This window comes from Salmo salar, chromosome ssa05 (assembly GCF_905237065.1).
Source record: "Salmo salar chromosome ssa05, Ssal_v3.1, whole genome shotgun sequence".
Taxonomy (NCBI): domain Eukaryota; kingdom Metazoa; phylum Chordata; class Actinopteri; order Salmoniformes; family Salmonidae; genus Salmo; species Salmo salar.
In genome coordinates this window covers 57,602,566-57,627,998 of record NC_059446.1, presented here as the reverse complement: position 1 = coordinate 57,627,998, position 25,433 = coordinate 57,602,566, and the positions used below count along the sequence as shown (strand labels likewise).

General features: G+C 41.7%; 2 protein-coding genes across 2 annotated transcripts in view; both read left to right on the top strand.

Annotated features, from left to right (window-relative positions):
• LOC106605266 (ubiquitin-conjugating enzyme E2 E2) overlaps positions 1–16,781 on the top strand; it is a 33,453-nt gene extending 16,672 nt beyond the window's left edge. The window contains exons 4-6 of the mRNA XM_014200713.2: positions 12,287–12,419; positions 15,353–15,500; positions 16,038–16,781. Of these exons, the coding sequence (XP_014056188.1) occupies positions 12,287–12,419; positions 15,353–15,500; positions 16,038–16,135 (379 nt within the window). The 3' untranslated portion in view covers positions 16,136–16,781. The remainder of the gene's footprint in view (positions 1–12,286; positions 12,420–15,352; positions 15,501–16,037) is intronic.
• A 211-nt stretch (positions 16,782–16,992) lies between these two features.
• On the top strand, positions 16,993–24,874 carry LOC106605267 (ubiquitin-conjugating enzyme E2 E1). The gene is made up of 6 exons (XM_014200714.2): positions 16,993–17,171; positions 18,887–19,061; positions 19,353–19,403; positions 20,419–20,551; positions 24,078–24,225; positions 24,647–24,874. The coding sequence occupies exons 2-6, from the start codon at positions 18,916–18,918 to the stop codon at positions 24,742–24,744; spliced, it is 576 nt and encodes a 191-aa protein (XP_014056189.1). The 5' UTR covers positions 16,993–17,171; positions 18,887–18,915; the 3' UTR covers positions 24,745–24,874.
• The last annotated feature ends 559 nt before the right edge of the window (positions 24,875–25,433 follow it).

Below are 25,433 nucleotides of genomic sequence, written 5' to 3'. Positions count from 1 at the left end.
TTTGATTGACACATCTGATTCAACTAGATTTTCGTGTAAAACTGGTGTGTCCTGATGGCCAAACATCCATAGGATTACAACATAAACATCCATGATCAAATTCCCTATCATAATGTCTGGGATTGGTATTTACAATGTGGGTGTGGGCTGATGTGTATTGGTGGTTTAGTGATAAACTGATGGCAAACATCCATGGCATTACAACATAAACACATCGCTGATCAGTTTCACTATCATAATCTATGTGTGGGGTGGGTTTTGTTTTATGTTGTGGTTTCTGTGTGCAAGTCTTCCACCAGCATTGCGTGTTCTCTCCCAGCTTCATGGTTTGAACGAGGTGCGTAATTCCAGTCCATATAATACAGTCCAAGATTACTGGAGCTTGTTTCATTTATTTACCCAAGAGAGCATACATCTATGGGCTTTTATGTTTTTCTGTCGTGCGTAATGTGCGATAGCCTATCATATGTACACCTATTGGATAACGGCACAATCACAGTGGCGGTTGTAGACCATTTCAACTGGGGGGGGACAAGCTGGGGCCAGTTGTACTGTTAGAGGGGCCAGTTACATTAGACGTTATTGTTGTCATATCGTTTTGCATGTGGTACAATACTGTTGTGTTCCGCCTAAAGCCGTCCCTCTAGAAAATGTGTGGGTTAAATTAGTGTTCCGCGTTGCCACTGTCTAATAACGATAGCAAAACTTTTATGTAAAAATTATTTCATACTCCACATTTAGGGGGGCCACAAGGGGGTCCAAAATTGTTGTCACAGGGACACTGCGCCACCCCCCCCTCGGGAGATACGTTTTTTACTCTTGGGATGGAACATTCTGTAAAATACATGGAACATATTAAACCCTAGTACAAATACAGGATCTTAATTTGATCAGTCTTTTGTGGCTGAGAATTGATTTACATAAACAAACACATGGTTATATTAACAGTATTGCACTTTTCATGTAGCTACTTTTGGCCAGCTAATAGCCTAACCACTCATCAAGCAACATTATGGACGAAACGTTAAAATCCTTTTGCAGCAGGATAATTTTGCTGTGACAATATAGGTCAAGCTGAGATCCTACACCTGTACATGATTTCAAATGTTTCACCTCATCTGCTATTGACAATAGTGTAGCATCTGTTGAACTAGGCATGTTCTAATGAAGTGAGGTCGTTTTGTTTTGTGACTAAAGGTAACATGCTCTGTTCCAGACCTCAGACATCATCTCACGTTAATGTATCCTTATTGCCCTCCACCAAGGCACTTGTTTGAAAGCTAACACAGCCTGTTTTGATTCATGCGTATCATTTGGATTCTCAATGTCCTCATTTGTGCAGCACTTCCCACAAACATTTGTCCCAAATGTTATTAATATGTTCTAGGGGAAACCAAGCATGACACATCACTCTATAGTGAAGTCTAGCCATTACACAATTGGTTCACCGAAGCCATTTAGGACATTGAGACTGACAGGATGGTAATCCACAGTAAGCAAACAGTAAAATCTTGACAAAGGAACAAATAACTCCAAAGTAAACAGTTCCTCTTTGATGCCATTACCATTTTGGCAGGGATGCCATCTCAAAGCTTAATGGGTTTCAACGAATTACTAGACCGTTAGTTCCAAGAGGAATTAGGCTCCATTTTACCATCTCAGTTATTTCTATTGTACAGACAAAAATGTACAATGTGTTCATCATAATCAACTGAGATTGCTGGTGGTGACAACTTGTAAATTAAGTTCCATTGTTAGATGAGTAATAAACTGAGAACTATATAAATTAATAATACCTTTTTTTTCTGCCATGTCGGCACAGAAATGTGGCCTAGCCCTAAAATATTGAATCAGCTGGACAAACGTTTTAATGAGGCAATACAGGACACCGATAGGGCTGTGACAGGCATGGAATGTTGGATGCCGGTAATTGGCCAGGCAAATGACCGCGGTCTCAGTAGTAAAACAAAATAAATGTATATATTTGTTTTTTTGGGGGGGGGGCACATTTTCTCCTTTCCTCAGCTCCGGACTGCATGTGCTGCCATGGAAATAGAATGAATAGAACAGGCGTCCCCATGCATGGGTGGACTGGCGGACATTGCAAGTGTACCCATAGAGTAAAAGCAGGAATTGTACACTTTAGGGATGTTAACCGTTAGTCGGTTAGCTGACGGAAAATACATTTGACCCGTCATGCTTATTGGTCTATAGGTGAATTTGCATAATTTTGTGAAATTAAATTGGCGCGTGTGTATTTTCGTTAGTCGTCGTGCAGTGTGTTTATCACAAGCGCACAGCATACAGAGCCTAGTTTGAGGAGCGGAATAGCCTACCACCTGTCAGACAGCGCGAGTTTCTCCTAAAAAGGCCTCTAGGCTACTGGAGTGAAACCTGCCTTTGTAAGCTCAGTCATTGCGCAACAAATAACAATTCTAAATGCAATCGCGTGATAACTTTGGTGGCCACGATTAATTATAAAAGAGCTATTTTTATTTGTAAATCTCAACTCGTAAAGCGCGCCCTCCCATTCGCCATTCGAATGCATAGGCTATATATAGCCTGCCTACCGTTGACTATCAAAGCGTCACCCACTACTTTGCCATGTGATCTTGAGGCGGTATAATTGTTTGAAACCTGAACGTTTTTACTTTACTTCTAATAATGAGGCATGTCTTACCTTGCTTCAAAGTAGCCATGCGAAAATCAAGCCATAGAAACGTGGAGGCAATTATTTTAGACTTTCTCATGCCATTAAGCAGCATCTCTTATTCTATTGGTTTTCATATCAACTTTCTATCGTTGTCCAGAAGCCAAAGGCACAATCCTAGTCGTTTTAGCAACCCATCATAGTTGCTATTAGGTTCCCCATCTTTCTAAGTTTCTAACTGATATTTTAATCTCTGTCACATATGGAACTGCTCGCATTAAGTGCGCAGTTTAGAACAGTTTTCCACAAATTGCATTTGGGCAAATGTTTGAAAATTATGTTTCGTTAGCTGCTTCATTACATGAGTTGCATGTTCAGTAATAGGCTATAGCCTTAGGCTTGCTATTGCTGCATGTTTCCATGCGCTTAATCAAAAAATGTCCGGTCCTTGTATGCTTACATAGTATCAGAGAGGAAGTGAGAGGTTTTACTCTCGCCAAGATCTGTCCAAAATAATCCCAATGCGTTTCTATGGGTTTATTTTGGGCCTAAACTTGACGCCTGCCTTCCCGCCTTGGGATGACTGCCATTGTTAGGGCGGAAACATAAGCATCTCGTCATTGTATACAGATCTCTGATAATATTTTCGGTTGGGCAAGTCATTTTATTGTTTGTGAAAAAATGTAACCGTTTGTTGACCGGTTTAATGAGGGTCAGTTAGACGGCAGCAAAATGGACCGATATTTGAATCCCTAGTACCCATCAATATGTGCTGTGGTTTATTGATTTAACTCAACTGAGAGAACCAAAAATACATTCCATTGCATGAGCATCATCAGTTAACATCATTTGAATGAACGTTCTACATTACTATGGAAATTATTGCATCACAACACCAGACAGCCATTGCAAGTGTACCCATGAATTTACCAGTCAAATTACCAGCCAGTTCTATTCATGTTTAAGCAAAGGGCAACAAAGTTTCATCACATCACCTAAATTCACTATAATAGGTAAGGCCTAATATGTAGACTAGCATACAAATGGTGGATTAATGACCAGTGGTGTAAAGAAATTAAGTAAAAATACTTTAAAGTACTACTTAAGTATCTGTACTTTACTATTTACATTTCTGACAACTTTTACTTTTATTTCAAGAAAATAATGTATTTTTACACCATACATTTTCCCTGACTACCAAAAGTACTCGTTACATTTCTTAATGCTTAGTAGGACAGGAAAATTTGTGAAATTCATGCACTTATCAAGAGAACATCCCTAGTCATCACTACTGCCTCTGTTCTGACAGACTCACTGCACACACATGCTTTGTTTGTTTGTTTGTGTGTGTGTGTGTGTGTGTGTGTGTGTGTGTGTGTGTGTGTGTGTGTGTGTGTGTGTGTGTGTGTGTGTGTGTGTGTGTGTGTGTGTGTGTGTGTGTGTGTGTGTGTGTGTGTGTGTGTGTGTCCCCATCAGTAAATAAAATAAAATTGTGGCGTCTGGTTTGCTCTAAATAAGGAATAAAAAATTCTGAAGTCTTTAAAAAAAATTGTTTTAATACTTTTGATAGTATATTTGAAACCAAATACTTTTAGATTTGTACTCAAGTAGTGTTTTACTTGGTGACTTTAACTTGAGTAATTTTCTATTAAAGTATCTTTACTTTTACTCAAGTATGACAATTGGGTACTTTTTCCACCGCTGTTAATGCCCCAGCCTGTGAATTAACTTCTAACTTCTCTGTCTTCACTGTTCAATTTTTGCGCAATGCATGCATCTCTATTGGCATCTCCACTGGCCTCTCTCTTCCATCTTCTCTGTATGTCTTATAACTCTTGAACCAGTAGCCTAGCCCAATGCGTGTTCCAGAAGTAGAAATATATTTTGGTAACTTATTTTGAGTAATTAAAAAATATACTTCACAAAAATATAAACGCAACATGTAAAGTGTTGGTTCCATGTTTCATGAGCTGATATAAAATATTCCAGGAATGTTTCATGCGCACTCAAAACATGTTTCTCCCAAATTTTGTGCACAAATGTGTTTACATCCCTGTTAGTGAGCATTTCTCCTTGCCAAGATAATCCATTGACCTGACAGGTGTGGCATATCAAGAAGTTGATTAAACAAAATTATCATTACACCGGTGCACCTTGTGCTGGAGACAATAAAAGGCCACTCTAAAATGTGCAGTTTTGTCACACAGCACAATGCCACAGATGCGTGCAATTGGCATGCTGACTGCAGGAATGTCAACCAGAGCTGTTGCCAGAGAATTGAATGTTAATTTCTCTACCATAAGTTGCCTCAATGTCATTTTTGAGAATTTGGCAGTATATCCAACTGGCCTCACAACCGCAGACCACGTGTAACCACGCCAGCCCAGGACCACCTCCACATTCAGCTTCTTTACCTGCTGGATGGTCTGAGGCGTATCACCTGGACATTGATGAAACTGTGGGTTTGCACAACAGAACAATTTCTACACTAACTGTCAGAAACCTCCTCGGGAAGCTCATCTGTGTGCTCGTCATCCTCAACAGGGTCTTGAACTGATTGCAGTTCGGCGTCGTAACCGACTTCAGTGGGCAAATGCTCACCTTCAATGGCCACTGGCACGTTGAAAAAGTGTTGTCTTCATGGATGAATCCCGGTTTCAACTGTACCGGTCAGATGGCAGACGTCGTATGGGTGAGTGATTTGCTGATGTCAGCATTGTGAACAGAATGCCCATTGGTGGCTGTGGGGTTATGGTATGGATAGGCATAAGCTACGGACAACGAACACAATTGCATTTTATCTATTGCAATTTCAATGAATAGAGATACCGTGATGAGATCCTGATGCCCATTGTCGTGCCATTCATCCGCTGCCGTCACCTCATGTTTGAGCATGATAATGTATGACCCCATGTTGCAAAGATCTGTACACAATTCCTGGAAGCTGAAAATGACCCAGTTCTTCCATGGCCTGCATACCCACCAGCAATGGCACCCATTGAGCATGCTTGGGATGCTCTGGATCAACGTGTACGACAGTGTGTTCCAGTTACTGCCAATATCCAGAAACTTCGCACAGCCATTGAAGGGGAGTGGGACAACATTCCACAGGCCACAATCAACAGCCTGATCAAGTCTATGCGAAGGAGAAATGGGAAATAATGGTCACACCAGATACTGACTGGTTTTCTGATCCATACCCCTACCTTCTTTTTAAAGGTATCTGTGACCAACAGATGCATATCTGTATTCCCAGTCATATGAAATCCATAGATTAAGGCCTAACAAATGTATTTATATTGACTGATTTCCTTACTGTAGCTCAGTAAAATCTTTGAAATTGTTGCATGTTGTGTTTGTATTGTTGTTCAGCTTCTCTGATGTGATCACATTGGCTGGTGGTAAAAATGCCTTAAATGGGGAATCCTCTGTTCTTCCAACACTCAATGTTTATGTTTACAATGAAATGTATTACATCAGAATACCCAATGTTTACAATGAAATGTATTACATCAGAATACCCAATGTTATGTTTCCAATCAAATATATGAAGTAAATTAGAACCGTTTGCTATCAGTTGCATTTGCAAAAACGCTGTGATTGGATGATAGCTGTGAGGGTTAACGAATCCGGATCAAATCCTTTGATCTCCTCGAGCTCGTTAATGATAGAATTGCCGAAGGAGTGGAATGTAATAGCTGAATAGAGATGGGAACCAGGCTATATATATCGTGCTTCACCAACGAGTAACACCGCACCACTCATCTCTGCCAGTAACCTTCTGGTAACGAGTCCATTTCCTTGGCCACAAGGCCAAGCAACTGCCCCGGGCGCTGAAGCTTTGTGGGGGGGGTTATGTGTACTGAAAAATCCTCTGGTCGTGGCTGAATGGTTAAGGGTTTGGAGTGAGAGCAGCAGTGCTTTTCTGATGTAGCTACTTCAAGTATGGCCTCCTTTGTTTGTTGTGACATACTTCAGTTCAGTACACACAAACTCTGTGGGTTAAGTGATTATTATTATTTTTAATGACTCATCATTTTGAGTCATTCATGTATGCGAAGCCTGTGTATTATAATGATTATATGCTATACATTATTTATTGAGTCCTGAGATAAACATTTGCAATGCATAAGAAGCTTGCTTCAGGGACCCACCAGCAATGCTGAGAGGAGATAATGTTTACCTATCAAAGTCCCTGTTTTTCAGAAACATCTTCAGAAATTAGAATGGAGGAAAGGGAATAGAAAAGATTTGATTACCTATTGATGTCATGAAAGTATCTGAAGTACCTTCCGAAGTACACATTCTCATCAATACCAAATGGAAGGTAGTTTAAATTGATTGAGCCAGCATGCGAAATGGTCTGTTAGGGGTAAATATTGGTATGTGGTTCACTTGGACTCGAGTAAACCGTGCACATATTCAACCATTTCTGCCATAAATGATTGTTTCAGGATAAATCACAGGCAAATAATTACAGTATTCATAGTAAGGATGAACAATAAAAAGGCTTGATTTAAAAACAAACCATGTCATTTGTGCAAATAAAGACGAAAGGCCGGGGAGGGAGGTGTCACCTCTGCTGCTGAGCTACATGGTAATTGGTTGTCGGCGCTTTGCTTTCACGGTCAGGGGAAACGAAGATTGCTTCATTAAGTTCCCTTTCTGATAACCGCCACAGCCGCCGCGCCAATGCAACACAAGATCTTAACTGAATGACTATGCCATTAGTAAAGAAAAGTGCCTAAGGGAAATTAACTGGAATGGTGAATAATTAAGATAATAGCTCTATTTGCACATGGCAGCATTAAAAAGACCGAATCACATCACATTCAATTACGGGTTCCGTTACTGTTTTATATAACACCTTTTGCTGTGGCGGTCAATTTTGAGACCCTTTTTATACAGCAACATACTGAACAGCTTGAGGTGTAACAGGTTTTAGCTAAATCCTTTTAAGGAATTGTAGTTCTGGAGGATTGGGCTGCTTGCACAAAGCACATGTTCAATTGGTACTGCAAAAGAAGGTACGTTCTCTAATCTCTACATCCATAAGGTTCCCTGAACTTGTATGTTAACAACTCCACACATGAACACATACCCAAATGCCTTTTCATTTTTTTATTTTAATATGGTTGTTGCTACTTTGCCTTCTGGCAACATATTTTCATTATTATTTTGTACCAATTGACAGTTTGTTTGACCTTGAACTGAACTACAAATGCTGGCATAGTTTCTGTCTCTGTGTTCTGTCTGTCTTCTGCAGTTATTAGCTTGTTGTGTCAACAAGCTAATACGATGAGGAATAAATTACACTCCCATAACCTTTTGTGCTCTCTTGTCTCTGACTGCTCAGCGGATGTCAAAGGTGGAATAGAGAGAACATTTTAGACATTCTGCTGAACAGACACACTCCTACACACAGTGAGTGCTTGCCAGAAAACACCCCACTAAATTCCATAAATATTGAAAGTGAATGGCATGGGCCCTCCCAGAATGGTCTGAGTTTTGATGGATTTTGTCGCGCACACACACGCAATCAAGCAATGTTCCCTGTAACTGAGGTCCGCAGCGGTAGAACACTGTCATGGGCTTGTCTCTGTCATCATGAGTAGGATACATGACACAGGCTGGTCACCTGTCTGCATCAGCTCGTCAACTCAACCTCTTCCCTAATGTCAGGGAGAATTACCAGAGCTGGCGATACTACCAGAGCTGTAGATAGCCCGGGGAGGGAAGGTCACCGATTTGCCAGAGATTGCTGTAATCGCCATACCATATGATAAAGGTTATGGCATGTTGGCACAATCTCTAGATTGTCTGGAATCATGTAATATAGACCATGGTAAATGGGGCACAGGGTGCACTAGTCTCTCACAGCCACAGCCACTGCAAGGAAAGGTCATTCAATATATATGGAAATTATGTCTAGTCTGCGTTACTTATGGATCACAGCTTGTTACATGGGTAGTTTCCAGTAACTACAACTTTGTGTGTGTGTGTGTGTGTGTGTGTGTGTGTGTGTGTGTAATGGTGTAAGTGTAACGGTGTATAAATTGAGAAGGCCTGCAGTACACGGCCGCAATAAAAATGACATTTTCTAAGGGTTCCTTTGTGTCAGCCAGTCTAGTCTATTTTATATTGTAATGGTGTCATTTGTATTTATTATGGATCCCCATTAGCTGCTGCCTTGGCAGCAGCTACTCTTTCTGGAGTCCAGCAAAATGAAGGCAGTAATGAGACATATTTCAGAATAGGTTCTTTGTCCTCTGTGCATGTAAGCGCATACACGAAATTAACTTGGTTCATTATGATATGTATGTGGTTTGTCCATGTCGTCATGTAGACGATCATGTCAGTGGTTTTGTCTCTGCGGTCATATGAATAGCCATCTTCCATTAATTGACAGTTTCCATATGTATGCCAGATTTCCCAGTGTACTATTCCATTTAGAATATTTCATGATCAAAGGATAAAACATGAGATGCGTGTTGTATCATGTCAAAAAGGAATTGACCATGCCTAGCTAACTGACGAGATAACAACATGTTTTAGCTTGGCATTGTTTTTTTTTAAATTTGAATTCGAAGAAGATAAGTGAGTTCCACAGCGGTTTGAAAGCAGAGTAAATCGGGCCTGAAGGGTTTTATTTGGGGATTCTGTTTGGTTGCGTTCTGTTGCGGAGGCAGCACTCCAGCTGTCGGAGCCATTCCCACATGAGTGTAATCGCAGAGGATGGCTAGTGGTAGATTCTCACGGACACCCGCACACTAATGTATCCCAGATTCTTGGAAGAAATGACCCAAATACTCAGTGACTCAAAGAAACCTACTGATGTACAACAGATGTATTATAACTCTCGAGTCACACAGAGGATATTATTGCAAACCGTAGCGATTTCAATGTTTTAATGTCATGTGTATTGAACTAAACTAGATATGTCTGCATTAATGGATAAGAGTTTTCCCATAGTAGAGCGAGGAGAGCTCTATTAGTGTTGCGAAATCGCAGTATTCAGCTATAGGCCTAGATGCAGTGAAATTACAGTCTGGGGTTAGATTATGCCACATGACAAAAACAGATATTTTGGTGCATTGTCTGTTTCCTAACGCCTAGTGACTTGACGTAGGATTTTGCGCAGGCACATTCTTTCCCTATAAATGTTTAGGCATCCTAAATTGCAATCCTTTGACTAGCATTAAAATCATTGTGCATTTTAAAGTTGCTCAGTAATGATCATACCCCTTGCATGGTTTTGGGCTTGGTGAATAGGATCTGCTATAAAACATCTCTATTCAGCCCATGACCAAAGCAGGATGTAAGGATGAGCAATATCTCCCTTTCCCTCTCAGCCATTCAGGATGCTGATTCAGTCGATATCCTAAACCTAGACAGCCTCTCTCCGTCTCAGTCTGATGCTGTGGCCTCGACCGTGCTCCCCTGCTCTCCCACTCCACTGGTCTAATGAGAGACTGTCAGTCAGGTCCTGAATGCCCAGGCAGCGCTCAGGCAGCCGTCACAAAGCACCACAACCCCTGCTGGTGGGGGTGTGTGTGTGTGTGTGTGGGGGGGGGTTGCCGGGCAACCTCCAGTCGTGGCATGTACTTTAAACTATTGACTTAGCCTTTACCCAGAGATCCGTGTGTTGTCAGATCTACACAGAGGTGGTGTAGAGTGGATCCTCTGCCATGCTGTCTCATCTATCTCATCTGAGCTCGAAAGTGATCGGCCTCAAAGGACATGAAAGAGTCCCTGTATCTGTGCTGCTTTGAAAAGGATCACACATCTGGCACAGTGGGAGGTATCATATTTTTTATATTGCATCAAGCTACAATGAGTTTTTCACCTTGAATCATGTTGAATGTAGACGCTTGATTAAATTTGCAATTTTCCGTAAGTATTGAAAAGGAAATTGCCTACAGCCAAAGTGTGGTGTTCAAAATGGCACAATGTAGCAAAACCCTTTTCAACGGAAAAAGAAAACGAGGAGTTCTCATTGGATAATTTCACATACAACCTTCACATTTTACTAATCGTTTTTCCGTTTCGGGCCTCATGAACATGACCCATTAATTCTGCAGATTACCTCTGGTGCAGGGATGTGTAGATGAGTAAATAACTTATTCCCCCCACCCACATAAAAACAGTTTTCCCGGTCTGGTTGCAACTGATTTTTCTCCATTAACAGTGCAGGGGTTACCTCACCCACCTAAGCAACATCAGAACATTTCTTAGATTCATTACAGCTAGCTATTAATAGGCCACATCTGGCCTGTTGCAATGCACTGGCAATGAATATTGCCCAACATGGTCTCCAGATGCTATGCTTAGGTAATTTCCAAATCATATCAGTATAAAACAGATTTCCTTTGTGCCTCATCAAGATAAGTCCAGATTTGCATTGCTCTTATGGGCACAAAAAAGCAATTGAAAAATATTCAAGTCTCTAGGGAAGAATGGATCATAATGAACTAATTAAAGAAGGCTTCGAACAAGAAGATGAGTGAAATCTGCATGTGTTGACACTACAGGAAAGAGGAAGTGTCTAGTCCTTTCATTCTATTTGTGGAGACTGATCCATTCTCATGGGCATGCACTGAGCCAGACACTTGTTTGATACTCAAGTTGTGCTATTTGAGGTTATTATGTTGTGGAGAAAGCATAACTTGCTAGTCATTTCATTCTGACATGGCCATTTGGAAACGTCAGTCACAGATTATTAGAGCTTGTCAACATGAACAAAGCTATTGGTGACTTTGACAGTCATGCATTTTCTGTGCTGCTGCAATCCTGCTCCCAATCTCTAAGTATGTGTAAGCGTCTGTGAGCAGTCGTGTGTGTGTGTGTGTGTGTGTGTGTGTGTGTGTGTGTGTGTGTGTGTGTGTGTGTGTGTGTGTGTGTGTGTGTGTGTGTGTGTGTGTGTGTGTGTGTGTGTGTGTGTGTGTGTGTGTGTGTGTGTGTGTGTGTGTGTGTGTGTAGTCGTTTGTGTGCTCTTGTGCGCCTGTGGGTTTGGTCGATGTTAAAGTTCATGTACAGAAATGCCATGAAATCTGAGGAATTCCTCATTGTCCTGGGCTTTCAGATCTGGTCGGTGTTCCAGACAGTCTTCTGTTGGGGGAGGGTGGAGACTTAATATGGAAATTACATTAATTACCAGACTATCCAACAGATGTGACCCTCACCCTATTCAACATAACTACTCATCTAATAAAGGACCTTCAAGAGACAATTACATTTTTGTGTATATATTGTATGAATTTGCCGTTTTTTATTTTATTTTTATTGTTCTCTATTTGTGAAATGAGGTTCCTCAATCCAACTGACAAACTGTTTATTTCAATGGATGGATGATGATATTAGGCTTTGAATGTTGCACATTTTGGGGGGGGGGTTTAAGAATGTTTCAATTTGCTTTGGCAGCACAACCTAGATAGCTTGAGTGATAATCATTGAACAGAACTAAACCTCAGGCTAACTAAACCTCTGCTTCTTTAACTTGTCAGAAACAAGTATTTCCTCTTCACTCTCTTGCTCACTTGGACTCAGACTTTGTCTACTTTAGGCTACCCTGTCAGTAGCCGGTTGTCAATTCCAATTCCCTGAGTTGCTAAACATATTGACATGTTTCTATTTCAGCGCTGGTCCCAAAGGAGACAACATCTATGAGTGGAGGTCAACCATCCTGGGACCACCGGGCTCTGTTTACGAGGGAGGAGTCTTTTTCCTGGACATCGCCTTCACACCCGACTACCCCTTCAAACCACCCAAGGTCAGCACCCACCGCCACACTGACCACAAATGGTTTATAGCTTTAGTGCCATTGTGCTGCTCTCTTCCTCTGTGGAGAACTCTTGCTTTAATGTAATTTCAACAGCTAACATGATTTTCTGGAAATCTGGTGTGCTCCTTCAAGCCTTTACCAGTTCATATTTTCAATTCATTCTTTATTAGCCTTTTCATGAAATGTACCCTGTGGAGTATTTTCAGTTGTTGAGTGGATGTCATTATCAAGTGTATGAAATGTGCTTTTGGATATCTCTTTGTGCTTCTTAGAACCCAATTTTCCTCTCACTTGCTTTCATTTTGAGTTCTGACTCCATCTCTCTCTCTCATTTTGTCTGTTTCCTCCCCCCTTCTTTCATTCTCTCTTTTTGTCTCTGTTTCTCTCTGAGCTGTGTAAGAACCAGCTCTACTGTTTGACAGCAGACTCAAACAAATCCACAGGCTCAAGCTCTGCTCAGTGTAGCCAGAGGGCTCAAGTGTTTTGTCCCACTGTGATCTGTAGCCAGTCCTTCCGTCACTATAGCACATGATACATGCGCCATTGGAGTTTTGCTGTATACTATAGACTCGTACCAGAGCTTTTTTCAAGCCCCTAACTGAAACTCCAGTTTGACAAGCTTGTTGGACAGATTGGAAGTATAAGATTTGGTTGTTAGGGTTAGTGGGGCAGAGAGTGCACCATTCTGGGGTTATTTATAATGTCCTGTTCTCGGTGTGTTCAAAATGCCAAGGCTCATTAGAAGTTTCCTCTGCAAGGTCAGGGTCAGTCTGTCTAGATGTTGGTGATTGGAGGACTGGACCGGTGTCAGGTGTCCGGCCTAAACAGATGTCAGACTCACGGTTAATCAGAAACACTGTAGTAAACTTAACAGGGACGTTTGTGTGGATGTTTGTTGTACAAAGGTTTGACGTAAGCACATTTGAAACCAAATAAAGTAATTTTGACCCCTTATTTGAATCCCTGTGAAAGTCTTATAGGAATGATTGTTTTCCTCTCAAACTAATATGTAACGGTTATAGTGAGATAGGGATGTTTTTTTTCTGGGGCATTTCATGACAATTATAAAGGTTTTCTTCATATTGGTAAATGCACCATGCTGCCCCCTGTTGGCTATATCAAAGCCTAAGGAAATTAGAAGGCAAATGAAAATTCTGGTATTTTTTTATGGTATATCAAAACTCTGCAGCCGTGTTATAAGGGTTGTCACCATCTTCTCAACAAAGAAATTACATATTGCTGTTTGTTACATTTTATTTTGTCCAATTTAGACTATTCCACTGCCAGTATTGCTGCTGAAGCAGGGTTCTAAACTATACTGCTCAAAAAAATAAAGGGAACACTTAAACACATCCTAGATCTGAATGAAAGAAATAATCTTATTAAATACTTTTTTCTTTACATAGTTGAATGTGCTGACAACAAAATCACACAAAAATAATCAATGGAAATCCAATTTATCAACCCATGGAGGTCTGGATTTGGAGTCACACTCAAAATTTGTGGAAAACCACACTACAGGCTGATCCAACTTTGATGTAATGTCCTTAAAACAAGTCAAAATGAGGCTCAGTAGTGTGTGTGGCCTCCACGTGCCTGTATGACCTCCCTACAATGCCTGGGCATGCTCCTGATGAGGTGGCGGATGGTCTCCTGAGGGATCTCCTCCCAGACCTGGACTAAAGCATCCGCCAACTCCTGGACAGTCTGTGGTGCAACGTGGCGTTGGTGGATGGAGCGAGACATGGTGTCCCAGATGTGCTCAATTGGATTCAGGTCTGGGGAACGGGCGGGCCAGTCCATAGCATCAATGCCTTCCTCTTGCAGGAACTGCTGACACACTCCAGCCACATGAGGTCTAGCATTGTCTTGCATTAGGAGGAACCCAGGGCCAACCGCACCAGCATATGGTCTCACAAGGGGTCTGAGGATCTCATCTCGGTACCTAATGGCAGTCAGGCTACCTCTGGCGAGCACATGGAGGGCTGTGCGGCCCCCCAAAGAAATGCCACCCCACACCATGACTGACCCACCGCCAAACCTGTCATGCTGGAGGATGTTGCAAGCAGCAGAACGTTCTCCACGGCGTCTCCAGAATCTGTCACGGCTGTCATGTGCTCAGTGTGAACCTGCTTTCATCTGTGAAGAGCACAGGGCGCCAGTGGCGAATTTGCCAATCTTGGTGTTCTCTGGCAAATGCCAAACGTCCTGCACGGTGTTGGGCTGTAAGCACAACCCCCACCTGTGGACGTCAGGCCCTCATACCACCCTCATGGAGTCTGTTTCTGACCGTTTGAGCAGACACATGCGCATTTGTGGCCTGCTGGAGGTCAGTTTGCAGGGCTCTGGCAGTGCTTCTCCTGCTCCTCCTTACACAAAGGCGGAGGTAGCAGTCCTGCTGCTGGGTTGTTGCCCTCCTACGGCCTCCTCCACGTCTCCTGATGTACTGGCCTGTTTCCTGGTAGCGCCTCCATGCTCTGGACACTACGCTGACAGACACAGCAAACCTTCTTGCCACAGCTCGCATTGATGTGCCATCCTGGATGAGCTGCACTACCTGAGCCACTTGTGTGGGTTGTAGACTCCGTCTCATGCTACCACTAGAGTGAAAGCACCGCCAGCATTCAAAAGTGACCAAAACATCAGCCAGGAAGCATAGGAACTGAGAAGTGGTCTGTGGTCCCCACCTGCAGAACCACTCCTTTATTGGGGGTGTCTTGCTAATTGCCTATAATTTCCACCTGTTGTCTATTCCATTTGAACAACAGCAGGTGAAATGTATTGTCAATCAGTGTTGCTTCCTAAGTGGACAGTTTGATTTCACAGAAGTGTGATTGACTTGGAGTTACATTGTGTTGTTTAAGTGTTCCCTTTATTTTTTTGAGCAGTGTATAAATGCTGTATTTTCCTTTACTCGCCAGGTAACATTTCGGACAAGGATCTACCACTGTAACATCAACAGTCAGGGGGTGATCTGTCTGGACATCCTGAAGGACAACTGGAGCCCCGCCCTCACCATCTCCAAGGTGCTGCTGTCCATCTGCTCTCTGCTCACAGACTGTAACCCAGGTAAGAGACCTGTCAATGTCCACATCATAAGCTGCAGTGTTCTCAATTCAGTTGGTGATTCATGACTGATTTTTAAATTACATTTGAGTTGACACTATCTACACACAGATGGCAGTAGTGTAAACTCACCACATGACGAATTATCACCATCTCTCATGTAGATAGTGTAGACTCACAGCATGAAACATGATCACCATCTCTGTGTAGATAGTGTAGACTCACAGCATGAAACATGATCACCATCTCTGTGTAGATAGTGTAGACTCACAGCATGAAACATCTACACACAGAGATGGTGACTGTCTGCAGCTCTTCTAGTGGTGTTCCAGCGTTCCCTTCCCCAGGGACAGTAGCTCTGTTGCTGTTGAACCTGTTGATGTAATTTAAATGATCTTTAAAAAAAGAAGCCCTTATTCATCTTTTAATACAATGTAATAATATGCTCTAAACTCTCTCTGAGTCCAAAAACCATACACCTGTGAAATTCTATTCATTAATGTATGCTTTGATCTGCATCCTTTTTTTTTGTCATTGCAGCGGACCCTCTGGTGGGGAGCATTGCCACACAATACCTGACCAACAGAACGGAACATGACAGAATAGCCAAGCAGTGGACGAAGAGATACGCCACATAGATCCCCGTCTGACTTTTCCACTGTTACCCTTTCCCCCCCCCACTGTACTTCTCTACCTCTCTCCCCAGCCTTTCAAAGCACACTCACTAAGTGCAATGGTATACCTGTAATTCTCCCCCTCCCCCCCAAACTTTGTATCTACCTTTTCTTTGTAAAGAACTGTCCTTTGTTCCTTGTTGACTTGAAAGCTTCTTTTTTTTATACAAAGAGTAGATTGGGATTTTATTTTCCAATATCTGAATGTTGGAATTATTGTATTGAAAAAAGACTATTATTCTGATGAGCATTGTCCCTCAACTATACAGTATGTATCCTTGTTTTCATAGTGGCTCCAGGAACAAAATGCAGATTATATCCTCTTTTTACTTTACTCTAGGTTATTGTGTGTTTTTTAATTTCCTATTCCAGTCATCAATGGTATCTGCATGGAACAGGAGGAAGATTTGCATCAATTGACATGTCATGCTCTTCTATGCTCTCTGGTTTTGTTTGTACTGTATGTATTTTTTCAAACGCTTTTGAGGCAGACCACAGAAATATAGGTCTGCTTGTGAAAGAGGCAGGACTTGTACATTTACTGGCTACTCTGGCATGGCAGGGTGGTTTGTTGTGCACTTGTATTAATGAAGCACCCAATACAACACTGGTTGGCTTGTGATTATACTTTTCTGTTCTGTAACTGTGAACCCCCTGTGGTTGGTGACAGGCGTTAAGATGTTCATCTCTGAACCTATCTGCCTTCTGCATATATGAACTTCGCACACACCCTGACTTGGTGACCCCATATTCAGTGATACTCCAAATTTTATCTTGGCCCTCATCCGACATGTGCTTTTTCGTGCATTTTTTTTAAAATGTATGATATCAAAATGTCATATCAGTCTACGATGGCCTAATGTTGAATGATCTCTGTGCGCCGATTTGCCTTCATTATTGTGAGTGCGCAATTATGATTCCACTGCACCCGCGGCACTTCCGTTCCACAGAAGGCGATTTGCACGAGCTCAGGCAGTGGGGAGATCCAGACACAAAGGAGGTAATTTGCAACTTGGCTGACGTTACTTTTAATATTGAATATGTCTCATGAGCTATAACATTTATTGAAGTTCTCTGAGTGTATTCAACTTGTTTTGTATTGGAAAAGACGGCTAGTTAACGACTCAACAGACACATTTGTGGTGACACTGCCTGGCTCAGGAAATAAATCTAACGTTAGCTAGCTCAAGCTAGTAGTAACTAAGCTAGTTTCACTATGGTGTAACGTTGTTTGCCAAATAGCTAGCCAACTAACGTTAGCTAAGTTAAATATCTCAGAATGTTGAAAGGTTGAGGTGGGCGTAAACGTTGATGTAACTACAGTATTTTTGCCAACTTTCTAGCTTAACGTTGGCTAAGGTCTGGGCAGTCAAACTGTCGGCTAATAACGGGGGGCGAGAAAATCAGCAGGTCGGACGTTTGACTAGCGTTAACTAGCTAGCTAGATGGTTATGTAGCCAGCTGTTAATGTCCACCTAGTTAACAAAACCTAGTCCAACCAGCTTGACTTGGCACAAGCAATTGCAAACGTAAACTACTGTAGGCGAACTCACTAGCAAACTGCTATCGCCTCTTTGCTCCGGGAGAACTGTAATTTACACACAAATCAATGTGTGAGATCATTGTCTTAACGTTTCAGGTCTCCCGGAGCGAATAGGCTATAGCAAGTAACTCCAGACCAGAGATATTCGCTAACATTAATTATTGTGAAGAAGGCCCGAGAATGTTCCCATCAAATGGTGGTTGGCCGCACAGACTAACTAGCTGTTGTTCACCACCATGGATCCATTTGTTCCTTCTGGGAGCTTTTAGTATTAGCTGACGGTAAATTAGCTATATTTTCACATCATTCATGATCTATTACATTTGGGGAATAATGGAGGCTTGCCATATCAGGGCTGTCCAACATTGTTTGCTCAACCATCCATAATCACAACATTATTGCCAGAGCAGGGATGGGGGTGGCAGCTAGCCAATTACCTTTATTTCAACTGAGCACTAGCCAAGCAGCAAGCTGTATGGGACTCCCTAACCCAGTGGTTCCCAACCAGGGATACTTGGCCTAACCACAGAGGGTACTTAAAGACTCATGAGACCATAGGCCTACTGGTAAAATGCACATGAGGGGATACTCTGGGCAGAGCAAAATTCTGTTGGTGGTACAGTAACCGAAAATTGTTGGAAACCTCTGCCGTAACCTAACGTAGCAGGTGTAAAATAAAACGCCTGAGTGCACTTCCCACATCTGGTTTTCAGCAGAAAAGGAAGCTAGGTTGAATAAGCTGTATCCCCGAAAACCAGATGCATCAGGTTGTTGGCATCTCCGTTAAGCCTAGGCACCCCCTAAAAACATGCCACTTCGATACAGCTATGACCGGAAATAACTTTTCCTAGCATGTTATGAGAGCATTTTCACTAAACCTTTTCCTAACCTTAACCTAATTATCCTAACCAGCTATGTTAATTCTCCTAACCTACTGCGTATGTTCTCCTAACCTGCTACGAAAAAGTCACTTCCAGTCATAGCTGTGTTGAAGTGGCTTGTTTTTAGGTAATCTCCGCAAGCTATGTTGAGGTAGCTATTTTTCCTAGAACGTCAAAGGTGCTCTGTCATAACTGTAACATTATTTAATTTTGCAATGGCTTGAAAGCAATTTCATTTGTCAAAGCTACTGCTTTTTTTTCTTCAACTGCTGCGTCACAATCGCATTGTAGGTTCCTTCTAATTTCTTGTCCAAACCGGTATGTCGGATAAGGATTCGTGTGTCAGCACTAGCTCTTCGTCTTCTTCCTCCAATCAAAACAAACCGAAGGACACACCTTGCAAGAAACGAGAGACCAAAGCCAGTATGAGCAAGACCTCCAAGCTGCTATCCACCAGCGCAAAGAGGTAACACACCCAAACCTCATGAAATATTGGCTGGTTGTTACACACAACACCAACAATGTGACATTTAGTCAGAGGGGTGGGTTAATCTCCTAGATGATTGTAGCTAGCACTAAGATATTCTCTGTGCTTTATTTGTGTTTCAAAATATTCTAGCCTCACTGTATTGGACCAAAATATCTGTGCCATTTTTAATTTTTTTTACCTTTGGAAGTCCATGGCTGAGAAAACAAAGATGTGTAAGGTATGGCTGGGCAATCAATGATTGATCTGAAGGCATGTTTGTTTCTGCAGGATTCAGAAAGAGCTGGCAGATATCACGCTGGACCCTCCGCCAAACTGCAGGTTGTTTTTATTTGAGCTCATCTTCTCTTTTCCAATCCGCCCCCAGTGTCTTGCGTATTGCCATGGTCAATACCTACAGGCGACTCTCCAAACAATAATGATTTTTACCACTTATTCATAAAGGCTTGCGTTACTTTCTGATTTCTCATGTTGTCCCATATGCTGATAAAATAAAGCTGCACCTTCTATTTTGATCAAAATGTTTTGACTTAAAATGCTGCTGGTGTTTAGAAATCTACATGAAGCAGAATTTTACATCTCCCACATTGTGTTGGATCAGCCTTGTAGTCATCACTCCCTAGATAATTTCCACTACGTGTTCAGCATGTACCAAGGATGAAGGCTGATCTGCTCTGAGGAAATCAATGTGGGTTGCGGTACAGAGGCACGTCATCAGGGATTGGTTGTGAATGGAGGTTTCTTCTGTGAAGCTTGAGAGAGAATGTACTGTTCTCTCAAGCAATATAAAGCTGTGTGGTCACCATGTGAGTACAAACCCAAGGGATAATAGGCTCTAAACAGTTTCAGACAACATTTTTGCAGGTGCAGTAGTTTTAAAGGGACAATCGATTAATCTAGTTTGGGACTTCTAAATTAAATAAATGTACCCATAACTTATTCTATAACCTTATGAGCTTAGTTCAACTGTTGTACCCCATCAGAACTATATATATATATATATATATCTGTCTATGAATTTGAGCGGTTACATTTCTCTAGCCCTCTCCCTCAGCTTTTTACCTAAATGGGTGGGGAGAATGCTTTGTAATTTTTTCAACTGCTGATTGCCGCTTTAAGTTATTTGTCCCTTGTGGAAATGAGATGAAGTACACACACAAGCGACCTGAGCCATAACAATAACAAAGAACGTGGTCCAGTTTACACCAATTAGGGACACTTCTCCTTTGGTTTTCCGGGTGGGTAACGACAAAGGAGTTGGCTAAAGCACTTACAGATCTGTGGCCAGGCTAATAGTATAACATAATCTGTAACTTTTTATCTCATTTAATTCCAGCGCTGGTCCCAAAGGAGACAACATTTATGAGTGGAGGTCAACCATCCTGGGACCACCGGGCTCTGTTTACGAGGGAGGGGTCTTTTTCCTGGACATCGCCTTCACACCCGACTACCCCTTCAAACCACCCAAGGTACTGGGCAATCGTCAGCTACCAGTCACTACACTACAAAATGGTCATCTTGGTTTAGTCCCACGCAATAAATGGGACAGATTTACTTAGCATTAATTTGCGTGTTCTTCAGGCTATACACAGCAAAAAATTTGAGCGGCGATGATCACAGTGTTTGTCATATTGTGCTGCTGCTAAATTGTTGCCACCACAGCGAAAAAGAAAACAAAAAAACGAGACTCATTTTCCAGATGCAAGAGAGCTATTTGCATGTGTGCCTCCATATGTGCATATTTTGTGTGTGTTTGCCAGTACGAGTCGGGTCATTGCCAGAGAAGGAGGGGGGACTGTAAGGTAGCCTATGCAATTTGATACATAACAAACACTAACTAAATATCCAATTTGAAACATAGCTTGTAGCTTGGCTAGTTAGCTCACTAGTTAGTTCGCTAGTTTAATTCCATGTGCTAAAAACACATCCAAACGTTTCATAAAAATTTGCTCAAATGAAATTGTATTATATTTGGATTGTTTTGTCACATTTGATAATTTCATTACAATATGGAATTTCTCTTTGAGAATGGGGAAATGAGGATGACTTATTTTCCTCCAGTTTCTAGAACACAGCAGGCACAGCCGGCAGCATATGTACAGGTACTTACCATCCCTGCATTTTGACAGGATTTCCCTGTTAACCTCTATGGGCTAGGTGGGACGCTTGCGCTTGCGTCCCACCTACGTAACAGCCACTGCCAGCCTGTGGCGCGATTTTCAAAACCTTAAAAATCCTATTACTTCAATTTCTCAAACATATGACTATTTTACAGCCATTTAAAGACAAGACTCTCGTTAATCTAACCACACTGTCCGATTTCAAAAAGTCTTTACAACGAAAGCAAAACATTAGATTATGTCAGCAGAGTACCAAGCCAGAAATAATCAGACACCCATTTTTCAAGCCAGCATATAATGTCACCAAAACCCAGAAGACAGCTAAATGCAGCACTCACCTTTGATGATCTTCATCAGATGACAACCCTAGGACATTATGTTATACAATACATGCATGTTTTGTTCAATCAAGTTCATATTTATATCAAAAACCAGCTTTTTACATTAGCATGTGACGTTCAGAACTAGCATACCCCCCGCAAACTTCCGGGGAATTCGCTAACATTTTACTAAATTACTCACGATAAACGTTCACAAAAAGCATAACAATTATTTTAAGAATTATAGATGCAGACCTCCTCTATGCACTCGATATGTCTGATTTTAAAATAGCTTTTTGGTGAAAGCACATTTTGCAATATTCTAAGTACATAGCCCAGGCATCACGGGCTCGCTATTTAGACACCCGGCAAGTTTAGCACTCACCATAATCATATTTACTATTATAAAAGTTTGATTACCTTTTGTTGTCTTCGTCAGAATGCACACCCAGGACTGCTACTTCAATAACAAATGTTGGTTTGGTCCAAAATAATCCATCGTTATATCCGAATAGCGGCGTTTTGTTCGTATGCGTTCCAGACACTATCCGAAATAGTAAAGAAGTGTCGCGCGCATGGCGCAATTCGTGACAATAAAATTCTAAATATTCCATTACCGTACTTCGAAGCATGTCAACCGCTGTTTAAAATCAATTTTTACGACATTTTTCTCGTAGAAAAGCGATAATATTCCGACAGGGAATCTCCTTTTCGGCAAACAGAGGAAAAAAATCCCAAAGGCGGGGGCGGTCGGGGTCACGCGCATAAGCCCAGTGTCCCTTGATCGGCCACTTGAGAAAGGCGATAATGTGTTTCAGCCTGGGGCTGGAATGACGACATTCTGTTTTTTCCCGGGCTCTGAGCGCCTATGGACGACGTGGGAAGTGTCACGTTAGAGCAGAGATCCTTAGTAAATGATAGAGATGGAAAAGAAGTTCAAGAAATGGTCAGACAGGCCACTTCCTGTAAAGGAATCTCTCAGGTTTTGACCTGCCATTTGAGTTCTGTTATACTCACAGACACCATTCAAACAGTTTTAGAAAATGTAGGGTGTTTTCTATCCATATGTAATAAGTATATGCATATTCTAGTTACTGGGTAGGGGTGGTAACCAGATTAAATCGGGTATGTTTTTTATCCAGCCGTGTCAATACTGCCCCCTAGCCCTAACAGGTTAACATGTTGAAGTACTCTCATTAACCAACAGAGGGCATTGGATACCTCCACTTGGGTGCCAGAACAGTCTGTGGATGTGATTTTTTTCTTTCACATTTAGATATTTTCTGCCTTGTGTGTTGAAATGATTCTGTAAATATAGGTTAGACCCACATTGAGCCTCAGTAGTTGACGCTTGAATTAAGTCAGGGACGATACCAGTATTGCAACTTTTCCTTGGCAAAAATGAAAACACGAAGCAGACAAAACTCTTTGGTCCTTTAAAAGCCTGTTGTATAGGGCCTCCCGAGTGGCGCAGCGGTCTAAGGCACTGCATCGCTACAGCCTGAGGTTCGTTCCCGGGAGTCCCATAGGGCGGCGCACAATTGGCCCAGGGTTGTCTGGGTTAGGGGAGGGTTTGGCGGGGGTGAGGTTTTACTTGGGTCATCGCACTCTAGCGACTCCTTGTGGCAGGCAGAAATATAAACTCAACATGATACAACTTCAATGATTTTACTGAGTTACAATTCATATAAGGAAATCAGTCAATTGAAATAAAATCATTAGGCCTTAATCTAGGAATTTCACATGACTGGGTAGGGGCGCAGCCAATCAGAATAGGTTTTTCCCCACAAAGGGCCTCATTAGAGACTGATACTTCTCAGTTTCATCAGCTGTCATGGTGGCTGGTCTCAGATGATCCCATAGGGCTCCCGAGTGGCACAGCGGTCTAAGGCACTGCGTCTCAGTGCTAGAGGTGTCACTACAGACACCCTGGTTTGAATCCAGGCTGTATCACAATTGGCCCAGCGTCATCCGGGTTTGGCCGGTGTAGGCCGTCATTGTAAATAAGAATTCATTTTTAACTGACTTGCCTAGTTAAATAAAGGTTAAATGCATGTTTTATTTTTAAGAAGCAGGATGTGGAGGCCCTGGGCTGGCATGGTTACATGTGGTTTCGGTTGTGAGGCCCGGTTGGACGTACTGCCAAATTCTCTAAAACGACGTTGGAGGCAATTTATGGTAGAGAAATGAACATTCAATTCTCTGGCAACAGCTCTGGTGAACATTCTGCACATTTTAGTGGCCTTTTATTGTCCCCAGCACAAGGTGCACCTGTGTAATAATGATCATGCTGTTTAGTCAGCTTCTTGATATGCCACACCTGTCAGGTGGATTGATTATCTTGGCAAAGGAGCAATGCTCACTAACAGGGATGTAAACCAACAAAATAAGCTTTTGTGCATATGGAGAATGTCTGGGATCTTTTATTTCACCCCAACACTTTACATGTTGAGTTTATATTTTTGTTCCGTATAGATTTTGATCTAGAGTCTCTAGCCTTGTTATGTTAAATATGCCTATAGCATGTACGTTTTGTACTTTTGTTTTTCCTCAAGGTAACGTTTCGGACGAGGATCTACCACTGTAACATCAACAGTCAGGGGGTGATCTGTCTGGACATCCTGAAGGACAACTGGAGCCCCGCCCTCACGATCTCCAAGGTGCTACTGTCCATCTGCTCTCTGCTCACAGACTGTAACCCAGGTAAGATATCCATCGGGGAGCCTAACTGGCTTCCTTGTCCCCTTTTACTTGTTTCTCTTCAGATCTGCACCTGTCCCAGGCTGGAAATATGATACCAGAACAAATATTAGTATTCCTGACTCCTGAGAAGGGTCAAATTAAATCTGCTGGTAACATGGTAAATAACAAATACCGGTCCATTTCTTTGGTGTAATTTTGTGCTCAGATATGGATTACTTTTTATTTTTTATTATGGGTATCACTTTGAGGCCCACATACAATGCCTTATATTGCATTTATAATTCCTTATGATACCACTATAAGCTGGCTTAACTCAGAAGTAGTTAAAAATTCTTAGAATTCATCACTTTGAGCAAAGTAATTGTTTCAAGATTCACCACCCTCTAACTGTTATTTCCCTCATGTTGTTTTTCACTTTCAGCTGATCCCCTGGTTGGAAGCATCGCCACCCAGTACACGACAAACAGAGCCGAGCATGATAGAACAGCCAAACAGTGGACGAAGCGGTACGCCACATAGAGCACAGCCGTGTGGGGGGGGGGGATTTCTATTTCAGATTTTTAGTACTTTATTGTCTGGTATATTTTTTTTGGTTCCTGATTAAGTTATCTGTGCAAATATGAAAATAAAGAAAAACAATGAAACAATATGTAATGTCATATTTTATTACTCTCCGTAGGATACTCCACTGCTTAGCTAATCTCCTGAAATATAGTAGGCTATCCCTCAAATATAATGCATAAACAGTGCCTTAAAAACATGGATTTCACCTTAATCCAATTCACCTTTTAATATGGAACTACAGTACAGTGTACCACAATAGCTACAAATCGAAGTACTTTTTTTTACAGTTCTGTTGTCCATGCTTCTACTTTGAATAGTGTTTAGTTATTGCAAAAATAACATGGTAATCTCTCATTTGAAAAGCCAATGGAATTTGGTGTTAAAGGAACAGTGCAAGCTCATACATTCCGAGGGTGCTTGGTTATGGTCAGATGAAGGATTAGTGATACATTGCCTCTACTACAGTGCATTCAGAAAGTATTCAGACCCCTTGACTTTTTTCCCATTTTGTTACGTTACAGCCTTATTATAAAATGAATTACATTGATGAGGTTGGGGGAAAAAACAATCTATGCAATACCCCATATTGTCAAAGCAAAAATAGGTTTATAGACATGTTTAAAACGTTATAAAAATAAATATCA

Excerpts from the sequence above, each read along its gene's own strand:
- LOC106605267 (XM_014200714.2), top strand. The coding sequence starts at position 18,916 with ATGTCGGATAAGGATTCGTGTGTCAGCACTAGCTCTTCGTCTTCTTCC. Across the intron at positions 19,404-20,418 it reads GACCCTCCGCCAAACTGCAG|CGCTGGTCCCAAAGGAGACA; the intron begins GTTGTTTTTATT and ends ATTTAATTCCAG. Across the intron at positions 24,226-24,646 it reads GCTCACAGACTGTAACCCAG|CTGATCCCCTGGTTGGAAGC; the intron begins GTAAGATATCCA and ends TTTCACTTTCAG.